The sequence below is a fragment of the Lytechinus pictus genome, chromosome 12 (assembly GCF_037042905.1).
Source record: "Lytechinus pictus isolate F3 Inbred chromosome 12, Lp3.0, whole genome shotgun sequence".
NCBI lineage: Eukaryota > Metazoa > Echinodermata > Echinoidea > Temnopleuroida > Toxopneustidae > Lytechinus > Lytechinus pictus.
Genome location: NC_087256.1, coordinates 12,072,379 through 12,095,956, shown reverse-complemented (window position 1 = coordinate 12,095,956; position 23,578 = coordinate 12,072,379). Strand labels below are relative to the sequence as shown.

Below are 23,578 nucleotides of genomic sequence, written 5' to 3'. Positions count from 1 at the left end.
AATCATTAAAGCCTTAAACAATTTAATGGACAATAATGTTTACTCTTTCGGATTCTTGAAGTGATTTTGCATTCATACTATGAGTTTTACTCTAATTTCTCCCCAATTTCACTTTCGTCATCGAGAAGTTCTTGCGTAAAGTTGAGGTGATTCGCAGCGCAGAGGCGTGACGTCATAGGCTATTGATACGCGATCGGTATCGTTCCTATGATCCAGCTCGGTGTTGGAGTTCAATTCAGCAGCCTTTTCACGCTCTCAACACCAAACTAGACATCACCCATTGTACCTAACATGCAAAAATTAATGTATAATTGTCACTGTGAATCATATTGTGTGATAAAATATCATTTCTAAAAAAATGAAATGGTTGAAATGCTCTTTCATGATCATACACATTTTCAACATTTTGAGTTTGAGGTATAAATATCAAAGAAATGAAAAGAAAAATGTCCTCTTTATGATACAACCCAATGTCAGTGTGGTCTGTTGTAGAAAGAATTGTAATCAAACACAATTTAATCATAATAATAATAATAATAATGATAACAATTATGGCATATTTACAAAGTTTGCCTCTTCAGTTATTATTATTGCTATTATTATTACTCCAACTTTAGCCGGGCTGCCTAGGCGCTCAAGCATTCAAGGAATTTCTTCCTACCGGGGTGGTGTTTCATAAAGCTGTTGGTAAAGTTACGCACAACTTTACGCACGACTGGAACATGTTCTTAGGTGCTAAATCAGTTACATAGCCTAGGCTAGGGATATCATTTAGAACAAGAAATGGTCACCAGTCGTGCATAAAGTCATTCGTAACTTACGAATAGCTTTATGAAACGGGACCCGGGTACCCATTCACCCCACCTAGGTTGAGTGCAGCACAATGTAGGTAAATTTCTTGCTGAAGGAAAACACACAATGGCTAGGAATCGAACCCATGTCCCTCAGATTGAAAGACAAGAGTCATAACCACTAGACCACGATGCCCCCAGAAAATTTGATTTTCATCCAATCAGGAGCACACATGTTTGGGTTGCACTTATTTTCAAAAAGTTGTATCTGCATCTTTCGTCTGATCAATTAATAACCGGAATGAAATAACAAACAGCAACACACATGATATGGTTATGCATACAACATGTAAGACCATGGCCAACTTAATTCAGTGTGATGGCAAAGCTTTAAAAAAAGTTTAAGTCGTGAAGAGTATTATTTTGGATAATAGCATCTTGCCCATAATTTAAACAGAAATACTTTCATCCAAACCCACTTTCACGTTACATGATGTGAGAGTTAAATTTTGCACCTCCATAGATCTACGCTCTGAAGAAAACATTAACACTAATAAAGGAGTCAGTAGAGTTGAAATTCAAAAAATGGAAGAGAAACTTGAAAGCAACAAATATCACAAGGATAAAAAGGCAAGAAAATACTTATTATTTTAAACAGCTTGACTAAGGAGCTTGCTTTGATAAACCTCTTTATTTTCTGGATTAAGTGATATTAACTGATTGCTAGCTTCAGCCAACTCTGCTATGGAAACTCTACCCCTCTGCCGGATGAACTTAGCGACTGCTTCAAGTTCCTCTTCAGAGATGTAAATGAACTTTCCCCTGTCATCGATGACTCCTGTAAGACGACCCTCAGCTTGGAGCTCCTGCACTCTGTTGATTGCCTCCTGTGTATGAGAGAAGAAATCGAAGACACGGTCAGCATATGAAAACAAAAATCAATAACAAATTCTGTCTTTTTATAAACTGCACCAATAATTCATGTGATAACAATATTAAGTTCTAATAACACATCGGAACTTATCTCTAAGGCTTATAACTTGATACCCTGTCATTGCATTTTATTTTCAATTTCAATTTATTTTCATTTTCAAGAGAATAAAGTAAAGTGGTTGAAATAATTACAATGAACTTATACAGACAATATAAACTGAGGCATGTACAATATATGATATTTATCTAAAACGAAACAGAGCATTATAATATAAGCAAAATATCATAGACATTATAAAATAAAAGTCTGAGATAATGGAGGGATCCACTAAAAAGCAGTGCTGGTATTGTGTGGACCCCTCTAGCTTGTCTGTACACAATGCATGCTTTTTCTCCACACCCTGGGGAGATATACTGAAAGAGTTTTGAAACTCAATTCTTACCATGTATCATGGGCTATTTGACATCAAATATCATTTAATCTGGAAAACTTGATATGCTTTGAAACTAAGCATAACGTCGTAATGCTAAATTTCAAAGCAATAGGCCTACTATCAACACATCGATGCTTCTCCATAAGAAAAGAGACTGTCACTATTCATAGTGAACAAAGATGAAGAATCCATTCCCCATAAAACAGTCTTGAAACAAAAATATGCGACAAAATGTCTTACTAGAGAGCATGGATAACGAAATATACCAATTTGGAGAGGGAGGTGAGAATGAATTGGATGCCTGTGGTCATCTCAAAGGTCATTTCATTCACAAAATATCAACAATCGCTGCATCCAATAATCATCTGAAGGGGTGCATTTCACCAAGTATTTCACCAGTGATTTTCATTTCCTCTTAGCCAATCAGATGCAAGGATAACACTTAGAAGAAGAAGTGTCAATAGAGGTGGAACATAAACTTATGATAGTTTAGGATAGTGAGATGAGAAAGTGAGATATTGAATGTACATGTAATCAACTTTTTGAGCACAATTAAGAGGACAAAAACACAAGATCCAGGGAAAATAAAACCAACAACCTCTGCTGCAACATACATTATTCACATGCACTTAAAAATTAATCACTTATTCCTGACTCTATACAAGGAAAAGCCTGTTTGAAATATACTTTGCTGTTTGCTTTAGACCAAAATCTATATTTTCTTTTTCTCCTCCCCACTCCCACTCTCTAACAAAGCACCATACTCCCAAGCAACCTGTATTCCTTCTCTCTGAAACACATGCAACACATCCTTTAAGTTCATTCATTCATAACTCATCCTTTAATACGTTTCTCCCACTAAATATCATCCCCTTAAACTTTCCATTTCATTTCTAATATCCAAGCCCCATCTGCCTTCCGGCCAGTTCTCTTTTATTTGTACTGGACGCCCGTGATCTCCGAGTCCCCGACATCCATCCTTCATTTCCAAATCAAAATTTCATTACATTGTTATTATCATTTGATTTCTGGCCAAAGAAGTGATGGGGCGGAGGGCTTTTTTTCTCCCTGGCATCTTAATAATAATCACAGAGATAACTCATAGATAAAGATTGGATGGTTTGGGGCAAGGGAAGAAAAGAATTTAATAACTCTCATAAGTAGGTATATATGTATGGTATCCTTGACTAACCTCCACATGCATGACTACTGGGCATATTAAAACAAGACCTATATATCTAGTATTTCTTTTGCTGCTGATTAAAATAAGGTGTGCACTTGGTAATAAAAGATCCAGAAGAAAAATTGTAGAGAAAGTGTAAGGACTTAAAAGGCCACAGTTTTAAATCTAACTTTTGTGTGTATTTCATTTAGATAAATCCATAAGACCAATGTCAATTCTGTCGAGTAAGTTAATGACTGTCCTACTGCTATATAACAGACAGAAAATAAATCTTCACATCAAAAATCTAAACCTCTAAATCCATCCTGGATACATCAACCCTCAAAAAAAATATTTGTAAATTCATTAATACATTTTAAATCAAGTTTATACCAAAGGCCAGCCCACAGCTTTGCTCCAAATGAGTAGTTTGTTTTTAAGGAGACAAGAAATGCAATATTCTGAGGGATGATTGTCATTATTGAGAAGGGATCATGACATGTGACCTTTTCTATAACCTGTATTCGCGATCTGCATCCATATACACACAACAGAGTGATTTCTGCACTGGTTGTGTTATACACTGTACATGCACACTGCAAACACTTTTTTTTTACTGCATTTCAATTTTCATGTTACATTTTATTATAATAAATGTACTGAGCTCAAAAACCTAACCTAGATATATTATGTATGTTCAATCCCCCATGCTTTGATACATGAAATGTGTTTCATTTATGAAAACAAATACACACACTGGGCCTATATATGGGAAGCAGCCATGGCCATACACAGCAGGGGGGTGGGGGCAGTTGCCTCAATAAATTTCAAAATTTCCATAGTTTTTCCTGAAAATGTTCATCAACTTCACAGAAAGTGTGCACCAAATCCTTCAATCTTACTTTAGAAAATGCAAAAATGCCCCAATGACAAACTTGGTTGCTTTGCTCCCTCGCATTTTAAAAAATGCTTCTTGCCCCCCCCCCCCCGGCCCCCCCCCCCCATAAAATAAAAACTCTGTGTATGGCCATGGAAGTAGCACTTAAAAACCATTTGATAGAACTGGCATTGATCGTTAAATAAGAGATTGAAGAAAAAAAACCCACAAATTAAAAGTTTGAATGGATCAAGCTTTCTAAAACAAATAATTTGGCATTTTCGGAGTTGCATGTTCATGTACAAAGTACATAAAAAAATACCCTTCTTGCAGTCATTTGAATTATAAAATTAAAATTGCCTTTTTCAAAATCATTGTTACATCTATAGCCAGACATTCTTCTAATGCAAAAATTGCCAATCATTCAAATAACTCAGAATGACACTAAAAACATTGTCCAAGAAGCTGATTTATATGGAGAAGATCCTTATAGGAAGAATCCCCAATCAGTAGAGTTCATAAAAGTGCACAGGCCTTGATGAAAGTGATCCATGGCCACCGTGACTAGGGTTTCTTTTAATCACGAGAAATCAGGTCACATCATAATACCAGAGATTTCTACACACAGAGGAAGGCATCCATGCAGGTATTGTTTACTAGCAATAATTGGTTTGGCTAAAATATACTGAATATAATTTCCTGTCCTTTCCTTTCTGATGCTACCTCCAATTAATTTTGGTAATTGCATTGAAGACTATTTTTGTTGCAAATAGAATAGATATTGCAGATTAAATCTAGATATATCCGCCAAAGGTCCTCATTTACAATGTAACAATAAAAGCCCTTTCTAATTGTTGCCTTTATAACACAAAAACAAGTCATTTCAAAGGGTACATGAATTATTCATCTGTTTACTCTCTTCATATTAACCAAGTTTTTTAATAATATCAATGGTGATGTCTTATGGAGCGCACACACCGTCAAAAAGACGCTTATGACGCTAGCCCAGCAACAGTTCCTTTGGATATATGTTTATATAAAAAAACCTACAAGTGAGTGTTAAACAAATATAAAACAAAGATATCTTAAGTACTACAAATACAAAAGGGTAGGGGAAGGCGGGGTAAGTTGAACATAGGGGCAACTTGAGCCATCACCCCCAGGCCAATAATGAATGAGTCAGACATTGTGGTGGTGTCATGCATTGATGACCCATTACATAACCCTTAACCCCACCACACTGTTTTCAACTTTGAAAGAAAAAGTACTTTTTTTAGAGGAAAAATACAAATTTCAGCCAAAAAAGTAAAAAAAGGGTGTGAAATAGATCAGTGCTTTTTACCCACACACGTCTTTAAATATAATAAAGAAATAAGAACAATATTGTTAGTCCAGGTATGGATTCTCATTCTTGTCATAGTCTTTTACACGTTGGAAGCATAAAGGTTGTGTAGATGTGAAAATATTGCATTAAGTTCGGACTGGGGTAATTTGTGCCAGCCAACATGGGGCAAGTTGAGCCATGGTAATTCTTATGGTAATGCATAATAAAAAGACAAACAAACCTTAAAAAGCCATTGATATGCAGGCAGAACGGAGCAAATTCACATGACAGTTCTTTTACTTTTAGAGGATGTTAGTATTTATAGAGAATTAGCGAGTGAAGAGACTTTAAATAAAAAATTGACATGCCGGTTCTTCCCGCATACATTTTGTACATAGTTTTTGTGGCTCAACTTACCCCAGAGGGTGGCACAACTTACCCCACAGATGGGGCAAGTTGAGCCATTTGACATCGTTTTTTTCAAAGGTCACAATGACTTTCAGTGTGGGGTAGAAAGTTATATAGGATAGGTGACAAATATTTCCCAAGAATCAAATTTAAAGGCAAGGTACTCAATACTACAATACTAATAGTCATATCAATTCTAACATGCAAAATGCAAAAAGTGTCACAACTTACCCCGCCTTCCCCTACATAATTTACAAAAAGGAGAAAGCAGTTTTGAATCACCCACATGAATTCCTAGCTTCACCTGGTGGGGTCTGGTACGGTGGCTCTGGCTTGCTGCTCCGTTCACCAACACAATTTAAGGAGTCACAGGAGCTCTACAAAGGGTGCCAGCCCCCATAGGACCAGTGAGTGTTAGACCCTAATTGGTGCATTTGCCCATTTCTCCCTGAATTACACACTAATATTAATGATTGCAAAATTTTCAAGCACCAATTTCAATACTTGCACTGTTATAACTTTGATACAGTTTCACTTTGCAGATTTAATTTTTTGTCCCTGACATTTGCATGGCTTCGAATACCTCTAAATGGGTTTCATTTTGGATTTTACACTTAGCCATTAATTATTAACTTGATAAATTTAAATTATTTAACATACAATAATTAAGTACACACAGTTACTGTACACTACATAATTCATACTATTGCATATCTTTCAGCAAGAAATTGATCCCCAATGTGCCGAACTCGACCCAGGAGTGGTGAATAGGCACCTGGCAGGAATTTATCCCTTGAAATGCAGTAAGCATACAGCTGCTTTGCTTTATATAAGCCAGGGTAATTATGCTGCATTACTACATAGCGCTTAGAGACTTCTGATCAAGTACTGTAAGTATTCTTGTGCTATACAAGCAAAAAGTACAATAAAAGAATTTTTAAATGTTACTAAATAGTACCACAAGTATGCATCAAAATTTTATTCAAATCCTCAAGAATAAGCTGTTCTCCAAATTTTTTCATAAATTACATGTATCAGAACAACTTCCCTTGAAAATGGCTCCTACAGGCCAGGGACAGCTCCCCATCCCCGACAACTATCCTTCAGATGACACCCCCCCCCCTCTCCCTGGCCCCCTTCTCCTGTACAACTCTCCCCACTAGACAACTATCCCCTGAAATAAAAATTTTAACACAGAAAATACACAACCAAAATTGTCAGTATACTACAAGACTACACTTATGCTGGCCAATATATGTAATGTCCACAAATATGAAATTATGCAATCACTGGAAAAGTAGGTCAGTACACTCAGTTGTTTCATGGGGTCAGAATATATAGGTCTGCAAGCTTAAACTTAATTTTTATGATTCAATCAAATATATTTGATGTAATTTGGGCCAAGTCCTACTAATTGAATTTAGAATCAGCTATGTAGTCTACAACTCAGACCTGTGAGGGTTGAAATGTATGGTAAATTGCCACTTCGTCCACTGCCAACTCGTCCACTCACCACATGGTCTACCTTCATTTAGTCTAATGATATTCCGTCCATCAACACTTCATCTAACAACCATTTGGTCCAATAACCATTTGGTCCAATCAACACTTTGTCTAATTACCAGTTCGTCTATGACCATTTCGTCTCATAACCAGTTGGTCTAATATTCATTTTATTTTCGTTCATTTCGCCAAATAAGCACTTAGACCAAATGGTATATGGACTAAATGGCTATTGGACCAACTGGTTATTAGACGAAATGGCAATTAGACCATGTGGATGGTGGACGAACTGATGGTAGACCAAATGATAGTAGACGAGTTGGCAATTGGACGAATTGGCATTGGACCGAATGAAAATAATCCAAATGTACATGTATCATCAGAAATATTTCATATGATCATATTTTTGTCTGTTGAATTGCCAGGTTAAGACCTTAAAACTAAACTTATTTTAGTTGCACCAAAGAATTGTTGCAACAGAAAATTTTCTATGGTACCCAGGAAGAAATGATTGGCTATTCACAGCCAATCTAAAACAGGTTATCTTTGTGAGAAGTTTTATCTTATATTACATTCATTGCTAATATGTTCACATATTGTAAAGATTTGATCATGCAATGTATGTTTTGTTTATAAATCATGAATATACATGGACATGCGGAACCAACCAATTCGATGCATTTACTCTGTAAAAATAGATTAACTTTAATGAAATCTAAATGCAAACCGAAAAAGAATATGGATGGATTATGAATAAAAATAATCACAAGACCTGGAGTCAATTGACGAAAATATTATCAAAATTGGATAACAAATAACAAAGTTATTGAATTTTAAAGTTTAGCAATATTTTGTGAGAATAGTTGTCATGAATATTCATAAGATGGGCTGATGATGTCACATCCCCACTTGTTCTTTTGTATTTTATTATATGAAATTAGGTTTATTCATTTTTTTCCTCCAAGAACTAGAAAAATCGGATTGACAACTGATTTAGTGCATTAGATATTTATTGCTGCAACTTATTTCATTATAAGGGAGACATATTATTCACACAAGTATGAAATAATAAAAAAAATATGATTTTCTGTAATAACATAAGAAAACGAAAAGTGGAGATGTGATATCATCAGTCCACCTAATGAATATTCATGACGACTGTTTTCACAAATATTGCTAAAATTTTAACTCCAATAACTTTATTATTTGTTATCCAATTTTGATGAAATTTTCGGCATTTTGCTCAGTGAATTCTACTCTATGTATTAGGATATAAATATTTTCAGCCCGGACCATCCCTTTAACAATTATAAAATCTAAGCTGAAAAACAATCACACTGATGATTGCCAAAACAGGTAAAGCACATATAGGTGTATTGTTACTGCTTTGAAAAAAAAACCTGTCTCTTCATTATTTTGTGACCACGAATATATGACTGAAACAGTTGACACATTCATGCACAAATATACCAATCCATTTCTTGAGGAGCCAACAAAGTAGAAAACTTAAGCATTTTAGAGGGCCTCTCCATTTTCACAAAAATATTAATCACATTTGTCATTCCCAAACCCTCATACTTCTTCACTTATCAATTTTATACACTGGCATTGGTACAGATTGGGGGAATTAGAAGCCATGGTTTCCCAAATTTTTTACAACCAAGAGAAAAGGGGAGAAAAATACAGAAAAGGACCTGAAAATTGTGAATTATCGCATCAATATCATATTCTGAAAATAATGTTAAAATTTATTACAAAATTAGCTTTAGTATTAAGAAAAATATGAAAATTTGCTCACAGCTTTTTAGAAGTTTTGCCTCAACACTTACATTATATAACAATTGTATTGATGATCGTATAATGTCCTTATAATGTGCTTTTTTTACTTGACTGTATTTACTTTGTTGTATTTTGTTGGAAAATAAAAGAAAGGAAACGTAATGAAATGAGAGTTTGTAAGAAAGCTAAATCTTCATGTAAGGAACATAATGGTAGTAAACTTATAATATTCTTTTTACTAATGTAAACATGACCCACAAGAATAGAGTGAGCAATGATATCATAATCTTAGGCTTTAATCACAACTCAGAGTGGCGACCGACCGATAATTGTAGCCTGCTTGGGCGCTGTTGGAATTTAGGCATCGCCCAACGATTTTTGTAGAAGTCGAGCAGGATGTAAAGACGTACTCGGTGGCCGAGCAGTGCCCTGTCGATTACCCATTACTCAAGGCCAAATCTGAATCAAATCGGGGAACTTTTCTGTTTGGCGTCCGAGCAGTGTTTGGCTGACGACCCGATGATTCCCGGTCTCCCACCGGCCACCAACCTATTGTTAAGTAATCACCTAGCCGACCTCTGAGCGGCCAGTGGCCCGCGACCGGCTGGTGACCGCTCGACAGCCTTTTGATCACACGAGTTCAATTTTTACCTAACTTGTTTGACGACAACCACTTGATTACGTCAGCCCCCGGACTAACCAGGCACAGAGCGTGTTTAGGGCGGTGAGTGAAAAGTGAGCAGGCACCGCCAGAATTTTAACTCCGCACTAAATCTTGAGCGGCCACTGAGGGATGCCCCAAAAAACAATGGTGCCTGGACGGCTATCGCTCGGTGCCCAGGCAAAAAGACTCGCCGCCCGGTCGCTGAGAAGGCTAATTTTGGGGGTTGTGACCGTAGCCTAAAGGTTCTAAAAGCATCATATGTGAACAAAACACACAAACCCTAATACATGACATGTCAATTGTGAACATAAACTACATGTGTAATCGGCCAATTTTACTCAAAGCTATCCAGATGAACAATGCAATGTTCTGTGAAATGCTGTAGTACATGAATGTTTCCTAATGTGAACATTACCAGCATGCAGTAGCCAGCTGGCCCACGCACAAGATCAATCAGCCCTTCTCCAAGTGGCCTCAGGGCTGAAGATCTCTTCTCGACCCACTCTAACAGGGTTAATCTCTACAGGGAATGATCAAATTCAATTGTTCTGCACCAGGATTTGTTTGCATAAATCATTGAGGGGAAAGGAGTTGGTCTTCAGGGGATATGTCTAAAAGGTCTAATTGGCTGAGCCTGGATATTTCTTTCTTCCGCTGGAATCGATTGCTGACATGATGATGCAATCTTTAAATGCGGGGACAGCCAACTGTGAGTAAAATGATGAAATAAACTACCCAACCCATCTCCCCCAAAAGGGGTGAATTTGGGCTTAGATGGTGCCATCTATCTAGAAATAATCTATTCCAATGTGCACTATTATCATCGCTATACTCTCCCAACACTCATTACATTCAAAGCATCAATCCTGCCAGTTACCCATGCACATCACCTGGGTTGAGTGCAACACATTGAGGATCAGTTTCTTGCTGAAGGAAAACACACCATGGCTCTTTGTTTCAAAGACGAGATTTAGAACCCCCGACCAAGATGCATCCCTCTGTCTTTTAATAAAAGATATACTGGTACAAGTACTCTTGTACATTTTATTACAATGAATTTTGGGTTAAAAAATGAGGATTCATTGTAAGTTACAATGTTACAATGGCAATTCCAGGGAATCCATAGCCATCAAAAGGCTTGGATCCACCATGGATACCCTATTGACTTGCCTTGATGACCCTTTCATTGGCCTTGGAGGTTTGATGTGCCCTTTTTCTATGTTTCCCCATTCATACTGTAGTGTAGAAATGCACCCTATGGAAAAGTGACCTTGATCTAAAATTATTGAAATTTCAGGGCCTGTAATTCAAAGATAAATACTAGTTGTGGTAATGATATAAAAATGAGTTTGAACAGAATCCAATGAAGATACCACCAAAGTGTTTGTATGTATAAATAAAAAAATATGTGCCAAATAGCTCTGGAAGTAAATGCTGAGAAATTAGCAATATAAGCACAGAATTCCATCAAATGTTGGGTATTTTTCGAAGCAATATTAATACAATGTCCCACGTATGCTTTTCTGTGCTGGTGATCATTACAATTATCGATTTTGAGCTAAGACTTCATGATTTTATAAAGATCAGTTTACATCAATGTACCAGATCTAGATGCATGATAATATTTTGACAATTAACCATGACTTAAAATACTTTCTCATGAAATAAGTGTTTGCTGTAACTACTGTCTTTTACCTTTAATCCATATTGGAAATCATTAAAAAAAAAAAAATCATAATTTGAATGATGATTCAAGTGAAAATTAGGGCTAATGACAAATTTTTAGCAGTGTGGAACCAAACTAGAACATGATTGTAATCACGAAAGCTAATCAATATCACGAATTCAAATTCTACTCCGGAGGTGAATTCCAGTTGAGTTTCAATCAAATTACGGTACGAATTTTGCGTGTGAAAGGCTTGACCTCCAAACCATCTTTTGGGGGGTGGAGCTTACGTGACCTTTTAAAAAATTGTCATGCACTCATCGTAGTTTGTATTTGCGATGCAGAGCTTTGATTGACAAGTCACCAAGGACACATACTGCCTTCGCTCGGAAATTCGCATTCAAATCAGTTTCCGAGTGAGCGTGTGAAAGTTCCTATGATTCTAAAGACGAATTGCAATCATCATTACAATGATTCAAGATTCATGTGTGAAAAGGCCCTAGATCGATCGCAATCCTAGTTTGACAGAAGTCTAGATTGGAACTCTTTGCAAGATGGCATCCAGGAATATTTGGAATGTATTGTAATTCCCTTGTATTGCAGTGATTAGTGGAACAAATTTCATCATTTTTATGGGTATGTATTGAAGAATCCTAGATTTATCTCGTCTCATGTTAACCTATTGAATACTGAAATCTGATAATTACACTGGCTTTATAAGGGACCATCCTATTCCAGTAGGCAATGGGTTAATAATACACTTTGTTTCCTATCATTTCCATAATAACTTTTTATATTGTACAAAACCTGGGATTGACTTTTCATGCTACATGTATATCATAAGATAAAAGGATTGCATTATATGAAAGAAATCAGGGGGTAGTTCTGAGGGGGTGTTTCAAAAAATCTGAATAAGTCATCGTTAGGTAATAATATGATTCTAAACATGTGCTGTCATTGATGAATCCAGAGTAGAGCACGTCCCACAAGCATTTCCTTACAATTAGTGTGATGTGTTATGCATCATACACCACATGGAATTTAAAGTGATGGTCCAGGCTGGAAATATTTATATCTCAATAAATAGAGTAAAATTCACATAGCAAAGTGCTGTAAATTTGATCAAATCGGATAACAAAGTTATTGAATTTCAAAGATTTGCATTATTTCGGTGAAACATTTCTAGGCATGTCTTCGTGAATATTCATTAGGTGGGCTTATTATGTCATATCCTCACTTGTTATTTTGTATCCTATTATATGAAATTAGGTGTATTAAAAAATTGTCCTACCAAGAACTAAGACAAGTGGATAGACAACTGATTATTGCATTAGTTATTTCTTGCTGCAACTTATTTCATAATAATGGAGACACATCATTTACACATTAATGAAAAAATGAAACAATTATGATTTCATAAAGTAACATAAGAAAAAGTGGGGACATGACATCATCAGCCCACCTAATGAATACGGTATTCACGAAGACATGCCTTGAACTGTTTCACCGGAATAATGAAAATTTTTAAATTCAATAACTTTGTTATTTGTTATCCAAATTTGATGAGCATTTTGCTCTGTGAATTTTATTCTATCTATTAGATATAAACATTTTCAGCCCGGAGCATCACTTTAAGTGTGAAGTTATCATACACATTTACACACACTGGAATTTAATTGCAAAGTTAGTCAGACTTCATTTTTTTGTGAAACACCCCCAGGACTCAAGATGATGGTATTCAAGGTGGGCTGGTAATACTGCTGTAATGGTTTATGGTTTCATGAAGAAACTTGAATTTTCATTGTCACAAGAGGGTGCACTAACCATTTACAGAAAATGTAAAGTTGATTTCTGGTTTCACGGGCCTAAAACATTTCCCATAGACTTGTATGTTAAGGTGGTACTTTAAACAATTCATAAGAAATAAGTCATGTGTACCAGATAACTTGGCCAAAAATGTGGCCCACTAAAAGAATTGTCTGGATAATTCAAGAGCAGATAAAGAAGGTGGTATTGTACTGTAGTTCACATACCTGAGTTCTGATGTTGAATTGAGCTCCTAGATCTTCTAATAAAACCACCTTCATATCTTTGATGTAGTTTATAAACTCAGTCAGCAAAGATTGGGACTGTTTAGAAAATAAAAGACCCATTACGTTTATTTAGAGAAGAATTTCAAACAGTAATCACAAGCGGTTAAATGCATCATCATAATGTGCACCCTTATATCTTTGGTGAAATCAGTCGGCAAAGACTAGGACTGTTCTGAACAATTAACCACTAAACACATTTTATTTTTAGAGGAAGAGGATCGTCACAGAATGATCAGCAAGTGGTTTAATGCATTATTACAATGTTACATGGGATGAATGTCACAACCCCTTAACCCCCCCCCTCCCCCCGAAATTGCATAATTAACACTGTTTGATATACTCAAATGATTATCTAACTCTCCATGGTCGCAACATGGCTGTAGCTAAGGTGAAGAATGAAGATGCCTATTCTTGAGACAGCAAGTTAGCTGGCTTCACTGATGTAACTTTATTACAGTTATCATATAAATTTTTCCACAATTCTTGGGTTGGTGAATTCTAATCAACCCTCCAAAAATGTTGAAGCTACCTGTAATGATATGTGACATTCAGGCAGCAATGCCAGGGGGCAGAGGGGGGGGGACTTTTAAAGTCGAGAAAAAAAGGGGGAGAAAAGTGAAAAAAAAGAGGCAAAAAAGGATGAAATAAGAAGGGAGAGTATTAAAAAAAGGTCCGGGCAAAAATAACTATTATTCAATTCCCGCTAATGACAATAACCAGAAGTTCTCGGATGTAGCTCACGCACTTCCCTGTGTGACCAAGAAACTTCTGGTAGCAAGAAGGTAAGAATAGTATACAGCAAAACTAAAAGGGATAACACAGGTAGCAAGTTTTACGATGATTCCTCCTCAAAGTGTAAGAGGAGTTTGAGAACACAGTGAGAGTGCTAGCTACGGTACGAGTAGACCGGAGGTTGTTGGGTTACACATCACTGCACAGGAAGTAGAATTTCTAGTTCAGTGCACCTGTGCTACATTCAGGAACTTTTGGTTATTGTCAAGATATTGCTAGAATTGACCTTGAGATTGTCTTGCCCATCCCTGTATTAAAATGTGATGGCCCCACCTGTGCTATTGAATCCCTGAAGGTAAGGAAATACTTACTTCATTTTCCGATAGGACTTGGGTCTGGCCTTCTTCCTCTACTACAAAACTTTCTTTGAGTTTTAAATATTCTTCATGCTCTCTCCTCTCCTGTTCCTCTTTCTTTAGTCTCTCTTCTTCTTCCTATACATGCACACATACAGATGCAAAACAAATGAAAGCACAACATTAAATGGCAATACAAAGGATAAATGTTAAAAGACAACATTTGTACATGAAAACCCCCCCCCCCCCCCGGCTCTTCCCGTTGAAAGAAAATAAAAATAAACTATTCCGAAGAAACGTGTCAAACCAAAGACAGACAGAAAACCAAATAGCTTTTTATGAAAATTAACATTAGAGAATTACTTAAGAAAGGTTGGAATGTAGCTTAGGTTTTTTTTAAGTAGTACTTGTTGAATTTTTAGAATGTGATTTCTGTAAATATTTTAATAGACAATTATTTTCACACTTTGACAGCAAAAGAAAAAAAAGATATATTATTGTAAAGTCTTTTATGATTCATTTCCTCGCTGAAATTAAAGTACATTAAAATGGAAAAATCACAGTAACAAAGACTGGTCTTAAATCCATACCTGCTTTTCTTCTTCTTCTTTCTCTTTCTCTGCCGCTTTCCTCCTTTGCTCTTCCCGTGCTTCTCTGCGTTCCTTTTCTTCTTCTCGTTCTTGTAGCATCAACTGAAATAAAAAAAATTTAGAACATTATCTTTTATATTTCTTTTTCTAGCAGTAGAGACCATTATTACTAGAGAATGGCATTGGTGTGCTGGTCACCATCTCTTGAATACATTTTTTTTCACCAAAGTACACTATTTTATTTTAAAAAGGCGACTGTCATGTATCGCCAATCACTGATATGCAAACAATGTGACAGTGCTTTAAACAATACAGTTACCAAAAACTACCTTTAAAGTGATCATTTCACTTTGTTCTGATTTAAAAAATTCTCATTTTGGTTCTTGAAAATGGGCTTAACATTAGGCTTATAGTGTAAAAATACCATCCCAAAAGTTTCAAAGTATTATATCCACAGGATCAATTTTAAAACCTTAAAGATGTAAACCAAAGTTTGAAAATAATTGGGAGTTGGTTTCAATGACTATGTGTATACAGTGAACCTGTGCACCACAACACACGAACTCTAGATGAACACAGCATGGCCTACATACAGTGTGTACTAGGTATACACTGAATGTTCAGTGCAGCTAATAGCGTGTGTGTGTAAATAGGAGATACACACAACAGAAGGCAGTCAAAATAGCCAACGGACTTTTTGAATTGGAGTAAACTGGTCATTAGCTTAACCTGTCTACTAGACGGTTCTCAAAATCAAGCTAATAAATTGCTACTTGTATCTAAATTAGAGTTTTTCATTCTATATTGTGGTTTGTTTCAGGGTTTTTGAGGACAAATACATGCACTCATACACATGTTTTGTCTCAGTTTGAGAATTGTTTAAATCAGCTGCTCACAAAGTTAAACGATCCCTTTAAAACATGAAATAACATAGTATATGATAGGAATGATTACATGGACATTTTTAACATTCCCACAGAGATAACAACAAAATCTTTTCAAAAGAAAGGTGTTGTTCAATGTTTTGTTTTTTATCAATAGCATCATAAATATAAGCTACAAGGAGGTTGGGTATAGACAATACTACAAGTCTACAAATAAAAGAAATAAGAAGTAGTTTACTTCTCTCTCCCTCTGTCTTTCAGCTTTCATCTCAAGTTTTTTGGCTTTCTTGGCACCTATCTTCTTCCCTGAAGAATCTCTCAATTCTCCATCATCATCATCATCATCCTCTCTCATCCATTCCTCTGAAAAGAAAGAAAGACAAAAAACCATCAAAAGGTGAAACTTTTCTTAAATATTGTATCTGTACATGTAATTTGCTACTTTCAGTAAATCAGTAATTTTGTTGGAAGGCTTTATAAAAAAAATTGAAAGCACTTGATATTATAATTTGTCTAAAATGCTAGTATATTAAAATAAACCTTTTCTGCAAGATTTCCTTTGAATACAAATGTTGCAAAAATATGTCCACTATCTTCAAAAGACATTGCTATAGCTATCAAGCAAAATGAAAATAATGAATAGTATATCCAATACAAATGTTAAAACAACAATTGTATTTGTGTGGACGTTTGTGCTAAAATACAATAATCAATTGTGTGATCCATATATCATCAAATGTTGAACTTGAAGATAAAACAAATTTTAAAAATCAAGATATTTTCTCATCATCAATAAAAATAATACAGCATACTATCTCTTTATTTAAAGGAGAAATAATAAGAGATTTTTGCCATAAGAGATGACAGATATAGGTCAATGACTAAAAATATCTGGATAATTGAAAAAACACCCTTACCAATGTTTTCATCACTTTCCTCTTCTTCCCTTCTTGCTTGCTGCATCCGATCTCTAATGTTCCCTCTTCTTCTCCCCGCCCTGACAGGGGGTCCATCTCCATGAGGGACAGGTACTGGGCGTGGCCGCCTTGCTTCATCCCCATCTGTAAGAATTCAAACAGACGAATCATCCATTTACATTATACAAATATAACAATGGATTAATCATAGTGCTGTGCGTTTTTCATCATTATTCTAATCATGCAATATTGAACAGTCGATACGGTTTTATGATTATGTTGAGGTATCTTGACTTAAACATGAAATAACCAGAATATGTGATCAAATAAATTTGGAAATATTCCCAATTATCTATTTTCAACACAAATCACTTTCCATTTTTCCTGTGAAAATGTTGGCATCACAGGAGCGGACCATGCAGATGCTCTGGAACACAAATTCATTTTGAAACTGGGGATCTCGACAGCGGCACATACGTATCATACATTTATACTAAGTGCCCCCCTCCAAACAAAAAAAAAGTATTGTGCAAGGTAAGAAAGGGAACCAGTTGTGTGAAGAGCTTTGCACCGTAAACAGCTCATTATCAAATTTTGCATCAATTCTTTTGAAAATCGCTGAAGCAAGGATCGGCACTAATGCAGTTTTGCAAATGGCAAAGAGTCTCTCAAGCTCAATCACATTCCGAGGTCAATATGCCCACCGCATTTCTGAATATCGCGATCAGGAACGGTTGTATTTGTGCTCGATCTCAAGGTCATTGTCAAATTTAGACATCGCTTTGGCTTGGCCTGCTTGGCTTCGCTGTATTGTTGATATGGACTGAAGTTAGGCTTAGCGATCAAAAAATTTGCCTGCAGCAGCTCACCTGCCTGTTTGCTGCATGTTAGCATGCTTTGGGTTGCTAACTTCAGTAGGATGGGGGGGGGGGGGGGTTTGGGGTGTCTTGACACTTTAAATTTTGAAGCATTCTTTTTTGTCTTTGGAATACACACAAATTATTTGTGACACAAAATATGAATTTAATAGTAGGAGTGGGCTATAAATGGGTGATTTTTAGTTTTACTGTGACAACAGTTTTTTTGTGTTCCTTTTACCTTATCTCAACATGAAATGACAATATTTTTTGTCTCGGGTCTGAGAAAAAAGTGTGCCGGGCCAAAATCCAAAATGGCCGCCAAAACCCCCCAAAATTACATTTTGGGCGACAAATCTTTTATTTGATGGTCTTTTTCTCTGGTTTTGGTGTCTATTCATATGTTTCTGGGGGCAGGGAATATGTTTTTCCTAAACTTAGTACTTTTAAATAATTATTTGTAGTTATAATGTGATTTTACTTAAATTTACCACTTTTTAAAGCCATTTTTTCAGCCAAAAAGTAGATTTCATCGTTATGTGGTTCTTGAATATTAGACGATACCAGTTGAACAGTAGCAGGCAGCTTTATATAGCTATATTGCTTTTATTCCTCTACTTTGTGTTGCTACGGATATTTGCAAAATATATCTTATCAAATAAAAGAAAATGTCATCTATCCATAGGGGCTATATGGTATACAATGCACTGTACTGTACATACTACACTGCATATGCATTAACCACCATGACATATGAAAAGGACTGTATATAAACTATAGTGTCATAGAAATGAGCTCCTAATGTTTAGAATTAGATTGTGAATTGTGAATTTGATTGCTTGTCAGCTGATGTACAATGTATAATACATGATGAAACCAGCAACGTAAATTGCACAAAAATATCACATAACATGTATATCATATACGTACATCACATTTTTAACCATATCTTCTCCATTTGGAGGCTTTTTTTTACCAAACTGGCCTATATTTATGGGGTCAGTTATTTATCATGGTAACGCTGATCAACAGCAAATCAGAATCAAGGATTCCATGCAAGTTACCATTAAGTTTTAAAAGTTAACATAATGGTAAATTTTTATGCAACGGGGACCAGAATAGCTACAGTGTAAATGCCATGATGTGGGGTTAATAACTGTACCTCTCTCCGCCCCCTGAATTAGCATATTTGACAAAACGTCCTCAATTTCTGAGACAAAACATATCTTCAATTTCTGAGGCATCTAATTCTAAACCTGAGAGCTCATTTCTATGACACTATAGTTTGTACAGGCGGTGTTAGCTGTCATGGTGGCCAATGCATTTATGCAGTGCAGTATGTACAGTACATTGTATATATGTAATGTATAGGCCCAATGGATAATTGACATTTTTTATTTAATAAGATATATATTTCACAAATATCCGTAAAACCCAAAGTAGAGGAATACAAGCAATTTAGCTATATGAAGCTGCTTTCTATTGTTGACCTCGTACCATCTAATATCCGAGAACCCCAGGACGATAAAACCTACTTTTTGGCTGAAAAAAAACTATAAAAATTTGAAAATTTAGGTATAATTACCTTTTAACTCTACAAATAATGGTTTAAAAGTACTAATCATAGGAAAAACAAATTGCCTGCCCCCAAAAACATATGAATAGACACCAAAACCAGAGAAAAAGACCACCAAATAAAGAAGTTGTGGCCAAAACTGTGATTTTGGTGGCTTTTGGCGGCCATTTTGGATTTTGGCCCGGCACACTTTTTTCTCGGACCCGAGACAAAAAATATTGTCATTTCATGTTGAGATACATTACAAGGAATAAAAAAAAAATTTGTCATATTGAAATTACAAAAAAAGTATTTTTGACCCATGTATAGCCCACTCCTATTAATAGTTGTAATCTTCTTCAATTTTGTACTCTATATTTCCTAACATTTTGTACTGAGAATTAATGAGACTGTGCTAGATACATGTAACTTTTCCAAATGGCTGATTAAAATTGATTGTCCGGACACACAACTGGGCATATACATGTATATCAAAATTATGGCAGATCCAAGCGAAGTGTTGTCTGACTGAGAATATAATAATGACATTGAGATCGTAGCCGAAATACATGTAAAGTTGTTCCCGATCGTGATACTCGGAAAAGAGGTGCTCATATTGACATTGATAATGGGGACTTAGACTTGCTATGACATTTGCATTTGGACGCGCACTGTATACGAAATCAATTTCGTACCATAAGAGTTCAATTTCACAGATCAATACATAGAACAATCAACAAGATTGCAAAAACAAGGCGAAAAAATCCAACTTTTACCTTATTTATCTCTAAAATGACAGAAAATGCTTAAAATATCATATAACAGTCTTGCATTAACAATTGATCCCAATTGATATATTTTCTGATGGAAATATGGGCCTGATTTGCTGAATTTCAATCTCGTCCGCTCTTTCGATCAGATTTGGTTGTTCCGCTGAACTGCGTTGGCTCCACTCACCAATACATAAACTAAAGAGTTGATGGCCCGTACATACAGACAACGTATTAGCAGTAACGTTAGATCTAACATTCGGCAGAAACCCAATTTTTGGATTGTTTTTTTGTACATAAAATTTTACATTATGAAAAAGAAATTACATTCAAGTTTACGAAAAAATATATAAAATTCAGAAATATTGTACCTTAGACCGCAATTACTTAATTCCTTTCAAATGATGATCAAAACATAGTCATCTTCGATCCTTTCGTTGGTCAACGTAAGTTGCCATCTTGGATGGCAACATCATCCTTACAGACGTATTTACCAACTATATATTAGATGTGTGTGCGTTCGGAACTTGTCACTCACATTGATTGGCCAGGATATCGAAAATTCTAATTGGAAAGCCTTGATAAAAGCACAACTCGTTGAACGTAGAGGGCAGCAACACACGGCTGCCATTTTTTCCTCTCTGGCAGAAAAATAAAAAAATAAGGAATAAATCATCAGTAACGTATATTTTCGATATTTTCTTGGAATATTATCAAAAGAAGATTAGAGTCTAACGAAAATAGTGGGTCTTTGTTCAAGATAATAAAATTAATATAATGTCACTTAGAATTTAAAAAAAAAATCTAGACAAAACCCGGTCGCCCGAATTGGGCGACCCGATTACACATGCAGCCTCGCACTAACACACTACCGTCAAGTGAATGGGGATGATAGTAAAATGTCAGAAATTGTTAAAAACATCCCCAGAAAGAACGGTTATTCCTGTCTAGTTCTCAAGATACCCCGTGCGCGAGGTTTACAGTGATAAGAGAGCCGGCCGTCGACGATCGACAGCGGCTGTCGACGATCGACAGCGCATCGCTTGATGACTGAGCGTCATAATATGAACGAGCATAATACTAGTATTGGAAAGTGCCATGGAACATGCTGTTAAAAAGGAAAAAATAAAATTAGTTAGCAAACACAAATTTAATATAATTTAATGATGAACCACCGTTCACTTCATACAGCAGCAGTTTATTCAGTCACACGTACGGTTCCCTAATTCCACCTCCATTCACTTTGTACACAAGTGTGCGTATACAAATCGACGAGTGGTTCCCGAAACCACGATATGGCCTTTACATCATTATAATCAAGAATATTTTAACCCATCCGGCACGCGTCCGGAATTATATGATGTAATTTGTCACGCACGAAAACAATTGTTTTTCGTGGAGGGGTATGCGGCAAGTGCGATGCAAAGAAGACGGCCATTGGCATTGGAAAATATAAAATAATTTTATCATATTCATAATTTTCATATTTGGAATATCAAGTGCTAATTTTTCTTGATTGTATTTCCTCTAGTTGTCATTTTTAAACTAAATTAAACTAAAGCACTGAAATAAAGGTGTCCGGCAATAGGATACACTGCTAAATTTTATGATAGCAGCGTGTGCGATTTGTTCTGCACACAGACCAACGCAAGATGTCACAAAGCCTTGTCGTATTGTATTCAAATAGCACATGAGCTAGATCACCGCAAAGGGTATCGCAAGTGCAACATCTCTCGAACCTCGGAGATAGTGACGTGGAATCGCGTCGAATAAAAGGCAAATAAACATACCTGATTTTACTTTCTTTCTAAAAAATAGAAATGTAGCAGCGATGATAGCAACAGCAGCGCAAATTAATGCTAAAAGAACGTTGCCTTCTACCAAAGACATCTTTCGAAATGTTTTCCCTGTCCAGATGTTGTACGTACCGGTAACGTCTGATTATTTTGTGAACAATGATGTGTGCATCAGGCGCGCGCGGCGCCTTCCGATCTCGCGGGATTCCCCCAACATTACCACAGAGTTGACGCAATCGTGTAAAGGGAAAGGGGGGGGGGGGGGGGGTCCGGCCAGATTAGACACATTACCATTTTACCAAAAAAAAATTTTTTTTTAAAGGTGCCATTGGCATATTCAAAATCCGGCTGGGTTCCGCGGAAGGAAGGAGGGGTATCGTCCCAGGTATCGTAAACCACAGAAGGACTCTTACCTACCTATTAAAGTTACTGAACGAAGTCGTTATGACTCTGCATTCAGCTCCAAATCCCCCCCGGGGGGGGGGGGGGTCACTCTCCACATGGACTGCTACCCACCCGTGTTTGTTTGTTTGCTTGCATTTATTTCTGCGTTCAAAAACACAATACAAAAATATTTACAATTACAATATACAAAATAATTCACAATATAAACAATGTAGTTATATTACATGATAAATACAAATAAGAGTGTGAGTATAAATTAATCTTTTATAAATGTAAACATATATATATAATGTAATAAATGAACGCAGGAGACCGCCATCGTGAGCGGTTATAGGCTTGAATTGATGGCGGCCTCATAAAAAGATTCGTGACTTAGATTGATATTTACTGGTCAAGTGGGTGCATTGCAGGTGCAGGTGCTGTATAGCAGTTGAGTAAAATCAGAATATAGTAGCGAATGTGGATATTTGAGTGAATGTTTTAATTTGGAGCGAGTGGTTGATAAGATTGAATGATAGTTTTCTTTAGAGTGGCTTTTAATGAGTATATGGTTGAACAAGTTTTAATATTGTTTGGAAGATCGTGTCCGACAACCTCAGATATGCACTCTAAATCGCGTAACTACATTAACTAAATTTGCAACCCTAAATGGCGTAACCCATAAGAAAAGCCACCCTTAGTGGCGCAAACATCGACATCGATTAATTTGATACCATACTGATGACTGATGTTAAATTGATGTTCAATACAACACTCTAAATGCATTTTTTCAAGCTATTCAAAGTAAGGCCAACATGATCCCCTCGTAGCCACTTTAAATAGCCATCCTTTTGCTTAAATTAATGAATGCAAATAAAAAATGCCCGGGAAAAATGTTGCTTGCCTTGACTGACTAATGCATCAATTACCATTCGTTTTACCAATTTTATCAAAACTTGAAAAAATGAAATCCATTTTCCATACCAGTTAATGTGTTGAAAAATACATACATTAATGAAACCTGTATCTTCTTTTTTTATTGATAATAAAAAACAAATCAATATATGAATCAAACAAAAAAGACCAAAAAAAAAACACCCAGC

General features: G+C 36.0%; 1 protein-coding gene across 1 annotated transcript; it reads right to left on the bottom strand.

The window, feature by feature from the left end:
- Positions 1-11,430: 11,430 nt before the first annotated feature.
- Positions 11,431-22,263, bottom strand: LOC129272937 (DDRGK domain-containing protein 1-like). The gene is made up of 6 exons (XM_054910016.2): positions 22,086-22,263; positions 17,114-17,257; positions 16,435-16,559; positions 15,313-15,414; positions 14,738-14,860; positions 11,431-13,670 (listed from the first exon to the last, which is right to left on the bottom strand). Exons 1-6 carry the CDS (start codon positions 22,183-22,185, stop codon positions 13,530-13,532), a joined length of 735 nt encoding a protein of 244 aa, XP_054765991.2. The 5' UTR covers positions 22,186-22,263; the 3' UTR covers positions 11,431-13,529.
- Positions 22,264-23,578: the final 1,315 nt, after the last annotated feature.

Bases quoted from the DNA above. Each gene is read 5' to 3' on its own strand.
- LOC129272937 (XM_054910016.2), bottom strand. From the start codon at position 22,185: ATGTCTTTGGTAGAAGGCAACGTTCTTTTAGCATTAATTTGCGCTGCT. The intron at 15,415-16,434 runs GTAAACTACTTC...TTTTTATTTCAG, and splicing joins AAAGACAGAGGGAGAGAGAA to TTGATGCTACAAGAACGAGA. The intron at 14,861-15,312 runs GTATGGATTTAA...GTGCATGTATAG, and splicing joins AAGAAGAAGAAGAAAAGCAG to GAAGAAGAAGAGAGACTAAA.